General features: G+C 40.0%; 1 protein-coding gene across 2 annotated transcripts in view; it reads left to right on the top strand.

The window, feature by feature from the left end:
- Positions 1-15,803, top strand: part of EIF2AK4 (eukaryotic translation initiation factor 2 alpha kinase 4) — a 111,708-nt gene that overhangs the window by 67,795 nt on the left and 28,110 nt on the right. For both annotated transcript variants that reach the window (XM_079699863.1, XM_079699862.1), the window contains exons 18-23: positions 730-809; positions 3,610-3,711; positions 8,391-8,444; positions 10,698-10,934; positions 12,367-12,442; positions 12,850-12,971. In XM_079699863.1, the coding sequence (XP_079555989.1) occupies positions 730-809; positions 3,610-3,711; positions 8,391-8,444; positions 10,698-10,934; positions 12,367-12,442; positions 12,850-12,971 (671 nt within the window). The remainder of the gene's footprint in view (positions 1-729; positions 810-3,609; positions 3,712-8,390; positions 8,445-10,697; positions 10,935-12,366; positions 12,443-12,849; positions 12,972-15,803) is intronic.

The following is a 15,803-nucleotide window of genomic DNA, read 5'->3' as shown; positions in this document are numbered from 1 at the left end:
ATTTATTATTACTATTATTATTAATTTTGTGATAAGAGCACTTAGCATAAGATCTACCCTCTTAGGAAAATTTCATTTTATTATTATTTTTTGGGGGGGGAGTGCACCGTGCAGCATGTGGGGATCTTAGTTCCCCAACCAGGGTTGAAACCCGTGCCCCCTGCAGTGGAAGCGCAGAGTCTTAACCACTGGACCGCCAGGGAAGTCCAGGAAAATTTTAAATATGCAGTACAGAATAAGATTTCTCAAAGTGAAACCTTTTTTTCATTTGTAAAGATTTTATTCTAAAGCAAATTATAATTATTCATTAAATTAACAAAATTATGAAAATGCTTTAATTTTTTTCCCTTTTCACTATATAGATTGTTCTTCAGAAGTCTAAGAAATTAGACCTTCAATTAGAATAATTTACTCCTCTGGGTAGGCAGTTATACTTTGACCCCAGGTGGTAATAGGAGGTTACCTCATGACCTGGGCCATCTGGGGTCTTCCTGCCTGGCACTGCCCCTTTACCACAGCAAAGCCATCCTGTGTGGAACAAAGTGTGTGGCCATCCACGATTTAGGGTTAATAGCTTGGTGAAATGCATGCGGCTTCTTCCTGTGAACAGTGTAAACAATTAACAGACCATGTTTCTTAAGAAACTTTTTTTGTTTTGTTTTGTTAAAAATTGCCTTTATCTCTAAGTCCTGTTATTGGAAATCCTTCCCACTGCCTTCTTCCATGCAGGTCATTTGACTGGGATGGTTGGCACTGCTTTATATGTAAGCCCAGAGGTCCAAGGCAGCACCAAATCTGCATACAACCAGGTAAAGAGGAAGGTTTTTGGGGAAAAGGAAAGACCTCAAGAGAGAGATAATAGTAAGAATATCAAGATTACAAAAAACAAAAAAAAAGATTACAGCGTTTGGGGTTTAGTTACCAGCTGAAATAGGCAGGAACATTCATTCACTCAGTATATATGCACATGTCTATTGAGCGACTGCTCCAAATAGGACATGTGATGCCCAAGGACAGTGACTGAAGCTGGCACTGTTGTTGCCAAGGAGCTTACAGTCCCTCCATCCATCTAAAGAAGATTTGAACTAACTGGTCCTGGGCCAGGCCCCGGGAACACAGGGAACAAGGCAATCAAGTAATAAGACATCTTATTCCAGCCCTCCGGGAGCTTGTCCATTGGTGGATGATGGTGGATGAAACAGACAGTAAACAAATAAAAAATTTTTAAATCACAAACTCTGTAGGAACTAAGAAGAAAGGAAATGGAGTCCAGTGACCAGAGAATAGTAAAAGACATCATCTTTAGGTCGACTGACTAGAGAAAGCCTCCCCAAGAGGATGGGTTTCAGGATAAAGGAGGAAAGCGGGGAGAGGAGCCATGCAAAGTTGGGGGCTGGAGCTTGGCTGGGAGAGAAGAGGGGTAAGCAGAGGAAATAGCATGCACAGAGAGAAGACTGTGGGTGAGAGGTGGCGTGGCTCACTTGGGACAGTCAGAGAGAAGGTCATTGTGGCTGCAGCGTGGTGAGAGCTATGAGGGCGAGAGGCACGAAGCGAAGCTGAAGGGAAGGCCAGGGCCAGATGATGCAGGGCCAGCTTAGCCATGATAAGGGATGTGCACAGGCAGCGCCTGAAGGATCTTGAGCGAGAGAGTTCACTCTAGCTGCTGCCGGAGGCTTGGCAGGAGTCCAGGTGGGACGGCTGAGCTGGGACCAGAGTGGTGGCAGTAGAGACGGGGAGAAGTGTGCAGTTATGAAATACATGTTGGAGGGGAATTGACAGGTTTTCCTAACGGAGTGGGTGTTGGTTGAGGAAAAGAAAGGAAAACAGGACAGTGCTCAGGTTTCTGCCTGGAGTGCTGGGGAAGGGTGGTTGACTGAGCCGAGGAACCATGAGGAAAGACCTGGGAGATGGAGGAGAAGACGGCAGGAATACTCCGCCTAGGGCATGTTTAATTTGAAATGCCTGATGAGAAATCTGATTAGAGAGCTCCAGTCGTCTGTTAGGGACTCAAGACTTGAGTTCAGAAGAAAGATCAGAGTCAGAGGTATAAACTTGAGAGCCACTAGCACACAGATGGGATTTAAAGCCCTGAGATGGGATGAGATCACTTCGGGCAAGACCGTAGAGCTAAATTTTTAAAATACATGAGGCAGGCAATTCACATTAAAGCATATTTTCAAGCTAGCGGTGGCAACTGAAGCCTGGGTTTTGGTTCTGACAGGGAGCACTGGGTAGTGACAGAGTTGAAGCAGACCTCCAAATACCCGGTGAGGGTGTGTGGAGATGGACACGCCCACCCTGAGGGAGGGGGACGCACCTTTAGTGTCATCTTTCTGCAGTTTGGTTTGTAAGAGTATAATGAAATCCTTAAAAGGACCTTACCCTTTGGCCCAGCACGTCCACCTTTTGAAACATATCCTAAGGAAACAACCAGGGACATTCAAAAAGATTGGCATAAAAGGGGTTTGTCACAGCGTTGTTTATAACAATTAAAAATAACAAGCATTTAAAAAATAGGGAACTGGTTAAGTAAATTATGGGACATCCATGTAATTGAATATGTCATTAAAATATTAGAGGCCAGTTTTAGAAAAATGACATTATAGTATAAAAATATTCTTGCTAAAGTAAGGGAATAAAAGTTACAAACGACAGTGTGGTTCTAGTTTTATAGTGTGTGTGTGTGTGTGTGTGTGTGTAGACATTTAAAAAAACCCACCAAAAGGGCGTATCTTAGCCATCAGTTGTAAATATCCTTAAGCAGTGGGATTATGGGTGGTTGCTATTGTATTCTTTGTGCTTTTCGGTATGTTCCGTTCAGTATGTACATTTTTCTGCAGCTAACGTATAGGAAATGACATAATGAATGTTTGTTTTTAAGACTTTGGAGGTCACTGGTTGCAGAGGCTCTCCTACTAATCCTTGAGTTCAAATTCATTGAAGTTTTCCTTGAAAGTGGCTCCTGTGCCTGTGTGCAGTTCACCACGCGCAGTCTCCTGCTCAGCCGGGTTGTGCTCAGCTGCCGCAGGCACAGGGCCTTCTGACCTCCTTCTTCCCCTCGACAGCTCCCTACCTGAGACTCTGCACTGACTTGCCCTTTTACCTTCTTTACTTACACTTCCATATTTTGTTAGGAGTCGTCACGATATTTCTGTTGTGCTGTGCTTCTGACCTTGTTGGTATGGCTTTGCAATCAGTAGCTGACCTTTGCTATCAGCTGCAGAGTGCGGTCTGTGTTTCCCTTTTGCAATGATTAGTAAAGATGCAAAGCAAATTCTTTCAACAGATCTCGGTTGTCCTTGCTCTGTAGTGATTGTCCTCAGTGGGTGGCCAGTGGTTATCTATGTCTATGTGTATAGCTAAACCAGTTACAATTAATTTTTAAGAAAAACATTGAAGTCATGCCAAATATTTTACCATCTAAATATAAATATGTTTCTCATCTATATTTTACACCTATAATTTTTTTTTAAGAACAAAACGAATTTTTTCTAGTGTGGCCTATTTTCACTTATGCAAACATCCCAACTAACAGTGCTCATCCTATAATTCCCTAGTGGAATATGCTTTCATACCTAGGCTCTAAATAAAATTCTTTTTCCTCCTCAGAAAGTGGATCTCTTCAGCCTGGGAATTATCTTCTTTGAGATGTGCTATCATCCCATGGTCACAGCCTCAGAAAGGATCTTTGTTCTCAACCAACTCAGAGATGTATGTATCAGATGTTTTAATGCCTCAGTTTCCAGTAACCTGAGTCTTAGCATGGACATTAGAATTTGATGCAGGGTATTTTTCTGGTATTTATAATATAGAAAGAAGTGGTCCTACTATAATTTTCTATATTTCTAGTAAATGGAAATCCACCTCTGCTTATGTACTTACATGATAAGAAACTTATCCCAGTTTTATTTATTTCTGTAATCATACTTGAAGATATTCTAGGTTATCCTTTTGAAAAATATTTTGAGATTACTCTTGATTTTTTTTTAATTTTTGAATTTTATTTTATTTTTTTATATAGCAGGTTCTTATTAGTCATCAATTTTATACACATCAGTGTATACATGTCAATCCCAATCACCCAATTCAGCACACCACCATCCCCAACCCCCTCTTTTTTCCCCCTTGGTGTCCATATGTTTGTTCTCTACATCTCTGTATCAACTTCTGCCCTGCAGACCGGTTCATCTGTACCATTTTTCTAGGTTCCACATACATGCGTTAATATACTGTATATGTTTATCTCTTTCTGAATTACCTCACTCTGTATGACAGTCTCTAGATCCATCCACATCTCAACAAATGACTCAATTTCGTTCCTTTTTATGGCTGAGTAATATTCCATTGTATATATGTACCACATCTTCTTTATCCATTCGTCTGTTGATGGGCATCTAGGTTGCTTCCATGACCTGGCTCTTGTAAATAGTGCTACAGTGAACATTGGGGTGCATGTGTCTTTTTGAATTATGGTTTTCTCTGGGTATATGCCCAGTAGTGGGATTGCTGGGTCTTATGGTAGTTCTATTTTTAGTTTTTTAAGGAGCCTCCATACTGTTCTCCATAGTGGCTGTATCAATTCACATTCCCACCAACAGTGCAAGAGGGTTCCCTTTTCTCCACACCCTCTCCAACATTTGTTGTTTGTAGATTTTCTGATGATGCCCATTCTAACTGGTGTGAGATGATACCTCATTGTAGTTTTGATTTGCATTTCTCTAATAATTAGTGATGTTGAGCAGCTTTTCACGTGCTTCTTGGCCATCTGTATGTCCTCTTCGGAGAAATGTCTATTTAGGTCTTCTGCCCATTTGTGGATTGGATTGTTCGTTTCTTTAACATTGAGCTGCATGAGCTGTTTATATATTTTGGGGATTAATCCTTTGTCCGTTGATTTGTTTGCAAATATTTTCTCCCATTCTGAGGGTTGTCTTTTCATCTTGTTTATGGTTTCCTTTGCTGTGCAAAAGCTTTTAAGTTTCCTTAGGTCCCATTTGTTTATTTTGTTTTTATTTCCATTACTCTAGGAGGTGGATCAAAAAAGATCTTGCTGTGATTTATGTCAAAGAGTGTTCTTCCTGTGTTTTCCTCTAAGAGCTTTATAGTGTCCAGTCTTACATTTAGGTCTCGAATCCATTTTGAGTTTATTTTTGTGTATGGGGTTAGGGAGTGTTCTAATTTCATTCTTTTACATGTAGCTGTGCAGTTTTCCCAGCACCACTTATTGAAGAGACTGTCTTTTCTCCATTGTATATCCTTGCCTCCTTTGTCATAGATTAGTTGACCATAGGTACGTGGGTTTATCTCTGGGCTTTCTATCTTGTTCCATTGATCTATGTTTCTGTTTTTGTGCCAGTACCATATTGTCTTGATTACTGTAGCTTTGTAGTATAGTCTGAAGTCAGGGAGCCTGATTCCTCCAGCTCCGTTTTTTACCCTCAAGACTGCTTTGGCTATTCAGGGTCTTTAGTGTCTCCATGCAAATTTTAAGATTTTTTGTTCTAGTTCTGTAGAAAATGCCATTGGTAATTTGATAGGGATTGCATTGAATCTGTAGATTGCTTTGGGTAGTAGAGTCATTTTCACAATGTTGATTCTTCCAATCCAAGAACATGGTATATCTCTCCATCTGTTTGTATCATCTTTAATTTCTTTCAACAGTGTCTTATAGTTTTCTGCATACAGGTCTTTTGTCTCCCTAGGTAGGTTTATTCCTAGGTATTTTATTCTTTTTGTTGCAATGGTAAATGGGAGTGTTTCCTTAATTTCACTTTCAGATTTTTCATCATTAGTGTATAGGAGAGCAAGAGATTTCTGTGAATTAATTTTGTATCCTGCAACTTTACCAAATTCATTGATTAGCTCTAGTAGTTTTCTGGTGACATTTTTAGGATTCCCTATGTATAATATCATGTCATCTGCAAACAGTGACAGTTTTACTTCTTCTTTTCCAATTTGTATTCCTTTTATTTCTTTTTCTTCTCTGATTGCCATGTCTAGGACTTCCAAAACTATGTTGAATAAGAGTGGTGAGAGTGGACATCCTTGTCTCGTTCCTGATCTTAGAGGAAATGCTTTCAGTTTTTCACCATTGAGAATGATGTTTGCTGTGGGTTTGTCGTATATGGCCTTTATTATGTTGAGGTAGTTTCCCTCTATGCCCACTTTCTGGAGAGTTTTTATCATAAATAGGTGTTAATTTTGTCAAAAGCTTTTTCTGCATCTATTGAGATGATCATATGGTTTTTATTCTTCAATTTGTTAATATGGTTTATCACATTGATTGATTTGTGTATATTGAAGAATCCCTGCATCCCTGGGATAAATCCCACTTGATGATGGTGTATGATCCTTTTAATGTGTTGTTGGATTCTGTTTGCTAGTATTTTGTTGAGGATTTTTGCATTTGTGTTCATCAGTGATATTGGTCTGTAATTTTCTTTTTTTGTAGTATCTTTGTCTGGTTTTGGTATGAGGGTGATGGTGGCCTCATAGAATGAGTTTGGGAGTGTTCCTTCCTCTGCAATTGTTGGAAGAGTTTGAGAAGGATAGGTGTTAGCTCTTCTCTAAATGTTTGATAGTATTCACCTGTGAAGCCATCCGGTCCTGGTCTTTTGTTTGTTATAAGATTTTTTTTTTTTTTTTGCGGTATGCGGGCCTCTCACTGTTGTGGCCTCTCCCGTTGTGGAGCACAGGCTCTGGACACACAGGCTCAGCGGCCGTGGCTCACGGGCCCAGCCGCTCTGCAGCATGTGGGATCTTCCCAGACCGGGGCACTAACCCGTGTCCCCTGCATCGGCAGGCAGACTCTCAACCTCTGCGCCACCAGGGAAGCCCGCTAGTGTAGTTTTCATTTCAGTTATTGTATTCATCTCTGTTTGTTTGTTCTTTAATTCATCTAGGTCTTTGTTAAACATTTCTTGCATCTTCTCGATCTTTGCCTCCATTCTTTTTCTGAGGTCCTGGATCATCTTCCATATCATTTTTCTGAATTCTTTTTCTGGAAGGTTGCCTATCTCCACTTCATTTAGTTGTTTTTCTGGGGTTTTATCTTGTTCCTTCATCTGATACATAGCCCTCTGCCTTTTCATGTTGTCTATCTTTCTGTGAATGTGGTTTTTCTTCCACAGGCTGCAGGATTGTAGTTCTTGCTTCTGCTGTCTGCCCTCTGGTGGATGAGGCTATCTCTACTCTTGATTTTAAAGCAAAGGAGGAATCCAAAAATTTTGCGTAATATCAATATAGTTACAGCAGTTGGAATGGGTTATAAGAATAATGGATATTTAGCTCTAGAAATTAAAAGTTCCAGCTGAATGGACCTGGTGTAGTAATGCATAAAGAATACCACCATGACCAGAAGGTAAACGGAGTCTGGGAAAATGTCAGCCACTTGAATTTTTTTCCCAGTGAGATCTCCATTTGTGTTCGTGGGATTGATCCTTGCCCAAAGGATCAGTTGGCCCAAACTAAACTTTCATTGCCCAAACTAAAAGGGACTTATGTTAGTGTGCATGGTCCAGGATGCCTATTGGAAATGGCATTAAGATGAGAGTGGAGAATAAGGTTTGAGTGAGGGTGATTTAGATTCACATATTCATGAGCAAGAGTTACGGAGAGTCTTCCTCTTCCTTTCTGAGCAGAGCCAAGCAGGCATGTCTGTTAGGGTAAATCACATGCAGCATAACTAAGAATACTCTGGGTAAATCACATATAGCGTAACTAAGAATACTCCACTAGATATCTTGGAAAAGAGTGTAATGGTTTAACCGCCAGAACAGCGTGGGCAGCTGTGTTCATAATGTATCAGAGGGCAGCTGTGTTCATAATGTATCATAATGTATCAGAGGAAATGAAGTGATTACTGTGTCCTTGCCTTGACTTGGAATGCTCTTCGAGGACTATGTCCTTGGTGAAGTGCCTTTCCTTAGTCTAAAATTCATGTTTGTTCCCTCATTTCAAGAATATCTCACTGCCAAGTTAATGTTATGCCTGAGGTCTTATTTACCAGAAAGGTGAGAAATTTGGGGCTAGAGGTTTTTGTGTTGTTTTTCTCTTACTCGGTATTGATGGTTTGGTATTTCTACCCTTTTTTAATCTGTTTGTTTAATAAAGCTACTTTGTCTTTCCCTGAAGCCATTAGATTTTAAAGTTTGTCCTCAAATGAGGTGTTTTCTATCACCTAGGCTGTCATTTGGGTGAAGTAAGTATTAAGATAATACGAATGTCCTTGGAAGGATGTGCATTGGGTTTCATGATGAGTTTCACATCCGTCTTCCCTTGTTAGCAAATTTTCATTTCTGTATTTGATTTTCTTACCTCTGGTGAATAAAATGCTTTCACTGTGGCAGTCTGCCAAGCACTTGCTGATTTGAATATAATATTTTTTTTAGCCTACTTCGCCTAAGTTTCCAGAAGACTTCGATGATGGAGAGCACACAAAGCAGGTAATTTTCTGATGCTTTAATTACTGTGTTCTCACTCTTGGGTTTTAATTACTATTCTTCTTCTTCAGTTAGTAATCTTCTGCCACTCATTCTCTTGTGTCATGGGAACAACGTGGGGAAAAACTATCAAAAGATGGAGTACTTAAAATGTATTTAGACTTGAAATACACCATAAAAATGCCAAGGGCTGACATAGAAAATTAACAAACTACAGGGTTCTTTTTTGTGATTCATCATGCTTTTGAAGTACTGTTTGGACCCTTGACTTAGCTATTGAAAAAAAGAGAATGCTCTTACAGCTCATTGTTTTAGATAAAGCTTGGAACTTTAAGAAAAGAAGAATATATCTTAAAACTACAGTTTTGTTCTGTCTTATAAAGTAGCTCAAATTGTAAAGGGGAAGACTAGACAGCCAGATGTTACGGTAATTTAAAACTAAATAATTTCTCTTCCATACTACAGATGTGTGTGTGTGTGTGTGTGTGTGTAACTCATGTCATAGTAAATATTGGCTTCTGACTAATATGAAAGAATCTTTAGTGAATTTACTATAGTGCTTCTGGTGTACCTTTCTTCTTAATGCTGGCTTTTTGTCTTAGTGAAGCCTTCCATGGTTAATACTCTTGTCATGTAGAAGTTTATTCCTTAAACTGACTTCTTAACAATTACAATCAAGGCAAAATCCCTTATTTAAATTATTAATGTTGAGAACAGAAACCTAGCTAGAACATTGCATTAATTTGATGTTTCTTGATTATTGGTTATGTATCTGGATGGACAAGTCACTTAACTTTTCTAGACGTTAATTTTCCTCCCCTGTAAAATAAAGGTATTAAGTACCCTTTATTTATATTAGCACTAACACTCTATAATTCAGTAGCGTTTAATGTGACATTTGTTTATGGCTCGAGGGACCCATTCTGCCTCGACTGTTGAATTAGTAAAGAACCATTAGAAAATACATTGAGTTGTGTTTCTACTTCTTTTGTTAGCTGTTACCACTGATTCGAACTGAGTTGTTCCCCATGTTTTGGGGTGTTATAAGTAAATATTCATATCCCAGCCTTTCCCTGTAACAAGGTCAGTCTTATTCATTATTTCCTCATGTTGGCAGCTATGGTGGTGTAGGAACTTAAACCACAGACACAAGCGCAACTATACACACCATTTGTCATGACAATGATTGCCCTCCTGTCACAGGGACTTACCGGGCACCCTTAAGCATTTACATTTGGGCTGTATAAACTTAGCACCACAGCCAGTGCCATGGCCACCTCCCACATCACGTTGTTGCTTTTTATCTGAAAGGAGGCAGCATAGAAAATGCTTGTAGACTGAGCATAACAGTTGTTGCCACATACAGAAATTAAACAGTATTACATACAGTCTGTTTTGCTGAATAGGATATTATTTTTTCCAGTTTAATTTAACATAACTTTTCATAAAGTTATATCATGTCAGTTCCCTCCTTTATGTGAAAAATAATTACCTGTGGTTTTTTTTTTAGCCTAAAGCCAGGAGTAGGGATTTGGGGGAGGGTATTTTAAAGATACGTGATTAGAAAATGCTTAATGAGGTTCATCTAAAAATTGAGATTTTCTGATCTCAGGTATTCCTCTAACTCCTTTATAAATCTTCATTATAAACAAAAGAATTACAGAATCATTATGGAGCCTTTCAAAGGTTTATATTGCCTTCAAATAGTTCCCTGTTTAATCAGGTAATAGCTGTGAAGGTATAATAAACCAGTAACATAAGAGAATTCAAGGGAATGGTATCAATACAGATAACATAAATGGAGAATGAAAAATGAAAAGCTGTTTTATACTGCTTTAGGGGTTCTAGAAGCTCCTACGCATTATAGCTTATACTAAAGTTAAGCACCTAAAAATACTTGCTTTATGTTCTTGTATCTTTTTTGATACAGTAGTTTAGATACAGTGTTTAGAAGGTCTAACTTCTGCTTCTATGTAGTTGTTGACTTGAGGGTTTTTTGGTCCTTTATGGCAGGGAAGTATAAGAAGGGCCTCTTTTAAGAAAGACTCATATTACATTGTTGCACAATTCTGTGACCATAATGAACTACGGGGGGGAGAATGACAAATTCAGAGATTTCAGAAATACCAGTTAACATGCACCAACTAAGTGGAAGAAGTGTGTCTCTTTTGGACCTGAACCAACCACCGCTTGTCAGGAGAATCCCTGAGCACCCTCCACTGCACCCGTCCCCGGGGTGCCTGGGTTTCGTTGTAGAAATCTGTCATCTCCTGGCTGTTGAACCACGATCCGGCAGAGCGGCCCACGGCCACAGAGCTGCTCAGGAGCGAACTGCTGCCTCCGCCCCAGATGGAGGAGTCGGAGCTGCACGAGGTGCTGCACCGCACCCTGGCCAACGTGGGCGGGAAGGCCTATCGCACCGTGATGGCCCAGACCTTCTCCCAGCGCATCTCCCCCGCCGTCGATTACACCTACGACAGCGACATACTGAAGGTGGGCCTGAGCCGCGCCTCGAAAGAGCTTCACCTGGTCCACAAAAGGGTGGAGTCACTTCCTCGATTTTCATGCAGTCCTTTAGTGCCTCCAACATAAGTTCTTTTTTTTCTAATTGAACTGCAGTTGATGTACAAGGTTGTGTTAGTTTCAGGTGTACTGCAAAGTGATTCATATGGATATTTATGATTCTTTTTTTCAGATTCTTTTCCATTATAGGTTATTACAAGATATTGAATATAGTTCCCTGTGCTCTACAGTAGGTCCTTCTCCAACATAAGCTCTTAATCTGAGGTCTGTATATGCAAAATGTGTGCATATGCATTATTCCAGGAAGAGCCACACTTTTTTTAATCACTTAACTTGAAGGAGTTCCTGACCCACCGCCTACTAAAGAGATTAAGAAGCGGTGCTTTTAGAGACTGAGCCCTGGCCCAGCTGCCCAGTGCCAAAAATACCCAGCCAGCTCAGATCCAGATTCGGTAGCCAATAGCTCCCAATGATGGCTGCACGTCAAAGTCACCTGTGAGGCCCTTTGATGATACAGAGGCTCAGGCCCTACATCCGATCTAGTGACTTGGAATCTAAGTGGGAGGCGCTTCAAGAATCTCAGAGCTCCCAGGTGGTTTCTGAAGCACAGGCATGTTTAACATTCAACACCTATGTTCAACATGACATTCAAATGCCTTCAACATTTTCATGTTTAAAAACAAAAATGGTCTGAAACAGTATAGCAAAATGTTAAAATTTGATAAAGTTGGGTGAGTGAATAACATATATTTGTTATATTCTCTCTATGTCTCTGCATGCTTAAAATAGAATTTAAAAGAGTAGTAGAGAAAGCAGTGGTAAGGTTTGTGGAAAATCAGTATAGATTTCAGGGGTCAGTTTTTCTTTGCTGGCAATATTAGACATTTGCAGGATTATGGCTGACTTTTTAATTTTGGGGTTTTTTGCTTATCTATTATTTCTAAATTTTCTATAGTGAAATAGTACTACTTTTATAATACGAAACAAATGAAAAAGACAGTTATTTACAAAATACACAAAGGCCTTGAAGCTTTCAAGAGGCCCACTATGAATTACCTTAGAATATGGGAGGGGGTTTGACCCTGTTAGGTGTTTGACTGCTACAGTATCCCTGAAAGTCCTCGGGGAGAATTGTGTAGTACTATATGACTGGCTCTCTCTGAAAGGCATACATCAACGTAAGAGCTTGGACTTTAAACCTAGGCAGCCTTCCTAAAGTAGGACATGTTGCAAGACATGTGGTTTCTTCTCTCCTGAATTTGTTCAAAAGGGGAATGACTTGTTGAGACCTCTTTTTGATCTTGGGAATAAGCAATGTAACGCCTACTGCAAGCCACAGAAAAGTATGGTAGGGGATCCCTTTGATTAGGCTTTGATGACATTTTAATCGGTCATATCTTAGGGCAGCTTCTCCATCCGAACAGCCAAGATACAGCAACACGTGGGTGAAACCATTATCCGCATCTTCAAAAGACATGGTATGTCCTTTTTAAAAAATTATGTGCCTTCTCAAAAGATGTTTTGTTTCCTCATCAGAAAGTACTATGAATGGATTTGGGTGCAACCATATTTTACTTTTAAATTCAGTTCTAAGTTGTTGACACCTGTGAAATTTAAGCTTATTTTTATAATTCAGCTTGCTGAGGAGAAACAAATTTGAATATTACAACCTTGCCACTAAAATACAGTTGGTTTGTGGAGTCAGAAATAGGACTGAATTAACAAACTTAACCTTAGGTGAGCTTTCCATTTAGAGAATTGAAGATAAACTGCTTTCAGCAGTCCCAGTAGCAGATTACTCAACTGTCAGGTCTGTGTTCATTTTAAGTTGCGTGTGGAAAGAATGAGAACCTGATGATTAGTTATTTTTTCTCATTTGGTGTAGGAGCTGTCCAATTGTGTACCCCACTGCTGCTTCCCCGAAATAGGCAAATATACGAGCACAACGAAGCTGCCTTATTCATGGACCACAGCGGGATGCTGGTGATGCTTCCTTTCGACCTGCGGGTGAGGCTGGGAACACTCTGTTGACAGTGCGTATGCCATGCCTGGTCCCAGGTGTGGCACCTGTATTAAAGGATGACCCCCACCATCCCCCTCTAGGCTTATATTCTTAACGTCACCTTTAGGAAACATAATCTTAAAGGAGTTATCAGGGTGAGAGCATGATGGGAATTTGGTAAACATTTGACCCTGTGTACATCCACCTTAGTGCTTATGACCCTAGAAACCTGAGCCCTGTATTTCAGGTGCCACGTCTGCATGTCAGTGTTGAGCTTCGCCAGGTGACCACAGCAGGCTAACCTGGCCAACTTAGACACATAAATGCAGTTTTTTTCTTTATTTCTTGGCTAGGTCTTCAGTAACTTTCTAACATGGTAAAGTCTAGAACAATTAAATTCTTGTAACAGCAAGCATCTCTGTTAATTATGTGTGCTGAATTTTGCTCATGCTTGCTTTCTTATCCCCAGGGTTCCCTTTTTTTTTTTTTTTTTCTTTTGTGCAGGGTTCCCTTTTGACAGCCATACTCTTACCAGTTGATCACTCACATGGTGTTGGCTGCTAACAAGCCCATCTGTACTGTACATGCATGTAACAGACAAGAGGTTAATATCCCTAATGTACAGAAAGCACTTACAGGTAGAGAGATGAGCAAAGGGAGAACCAGGCAGTTCTCCTAAGAGAAAACGCACAGGGCTGATAAACTTCTGAAGGATGGTCAGCCCCACTAATAAGGAAATGCAAAGCAAAGGTATCTGAACTTCACCCATCAGACTGTTAAAAATATTTAATTGTCCACAGATGACAAGGGTTTAGGAAAATGGGTACTTTCATATGTTGCTGATGGGAATGTAAGTTGCTAAACCTTTAGAAAAATAATCTGAAAGTATTTAATAAAATAAATGCACATACTATACCCTTTAAGCTAGCAATCCCACTTTGAGATTTTACTTAAAGAAAGATTTACTTTTGAGAGATGTACTTAAAAGAAATAACACATTGGTATACAAACATTAAAAGGATGTCCATTGACAATTTATCATAGTGGTCAAAAACTGAAAACTGCATGTTCATCAATAGGAAAATGGTTGAATAATTTATTATGGAATATTAAGGAGGTAAAAGGTCAAAATACATATATATTTAGATAGATCCATGTCTATATTTGATCTGTAGAAATGTCCATGGTATATTGTTAGCTGAAAAGAAGTATGTTTCAAAAGAACTCTAATATGATTCCATTTTTATTATATAGAGAAAGAAAAACGTTTAAAAAAGCACAACTAAGCGTGTGCATAAGGTGCACTGTGTGTTTGCGTGTACCCAGTATGTGTGAGGTGAATACATGTTCCCACATGCGTGTGAACGTCACATACCAGCTTGTTTGTATCACCAGCGTGAAGTGTCAAAGACTCGAACTTTTGACTGTATTTCTCTGGAGGGAGGTCTGGAATCAGGGCATTGTCTTTTTTGCATATCTATGTTTTGTTTTATGGTTTAAGAAGAAATTCCTTCCATACCCTCAGATTTAGTTTTTCTTTTATAGTAAGTCAAGTGATTTGGGATTATTCTGAGTGAGGGGTAAGTAGGTAGCATATCAGACACTTGGGCTCTGTTGAAGCAAGGATAGAAGGGCAAACCTTTACTTAGCTATACTTAAAACTGGCTTCTTCTTCTCTAGACATTAGGACACTAAAATGCAGATTTTTAAACATCAGCTCTCTTTCTGTGAGCTGATATATTCAGTCCCCCCCCAAAAAAAGTAATTGCCCTTTGAGAATTTGACCCATTGATTAATGATACCACGTCAGATCTCTTGAGGCAATCTGATAATGGTTTTATAAGTTGTGGTGATTATTAGTGAGTGGTTATTAAGAATTTCTTCTGTAAGATCTATAGGAAAGTCAGGAAATTCACCATAAGAGGTAATACCTGGGCTTCCCTGGTGGCGCAGTGGTTAAGAATCTGCCTGCCAATGCAGGGGACACGGGTTCAAGCCCTAGTCCAGGAAGATCCCACATGCCTCGGAGCAACTAAGCCCATACGCCACAACTACTGAGCCTGCACTCTAGAGCCCGCGTGCCACAACTACTGAAGCCCGCATGCCTAGAGCCTGTGCTCCGCAACAAGAGAAGCCACCGCAATGAGAAGCCTGCGCACTGCAATGAAGAGTAGCCCCCGCTCACTGCAACTAGAGAAAGCCCATGCACAGCAACAAAGACTCAACTCAGCCAAAAATAAATAAATTTATTAAAAAAATAAAAAAGAGGTAATACCCATGTTGATTGCATTATTATAAGTGACACTTTAAAAAATTCACAGATAATCAAATAACTTGCACTGATTTTAATTTGGCATAATAAAAAATTTAGCAGAGTGTGTTTAATAGTGATTTTTTCTCAAATTCAAAAACCTAAGAAATGCACAGTGAATAAGGTTGGCAGTACATCCAGCAGTGCAGTCGGCTGCTGACTGACCAACTCAGGAACATCCCAAGGGGTGTGAATAGCAAGCAGTGCACAACTTTGTGAATATTCTACACACCAGTGAATTGTAAACTTTAGAAGGGAGAACTCTGTGGTGAGTTACAACTCAAAGCTGTTAGTACAAAAACAAAAGGTAGGGGCTTCCCTGGTGGCACAGTGGTTGAGAGTCCGCCTGCTGATACAGGGGACACGGGTTCGTGCCCCGGTTCGGGAAGATCCCACATGCCGCGGAGCGGCTGGGCCTGTGAGCCATGGCTGCTGAGCCTGTGCGTCCGGAGCCTGTGCTCCGCAACGGGAGAGGCCACAACAGTGAGAGGCCCGCATACCGCAAAAAAACAAAAAAAAAAAAGGT

This window comes from Hyperoodon ampullatus, assembly GCF_949752795.1.
Source record: "Hyperoodon ampullatus genome assembly, chromosome: 3".
Classification (NCBI taxonomy): Eukaryota; Metazoa; Chordata; class Mammalia; order Artiodactyla; family Ziphiidae; genus Hyperoodon; species Hyperoodon ampullatus.
The sequence above is the reverse complement of the archived record's forward strand: the minus strand, read 5'-3'. Positions and strand labels throughout refer to the sequence as shown.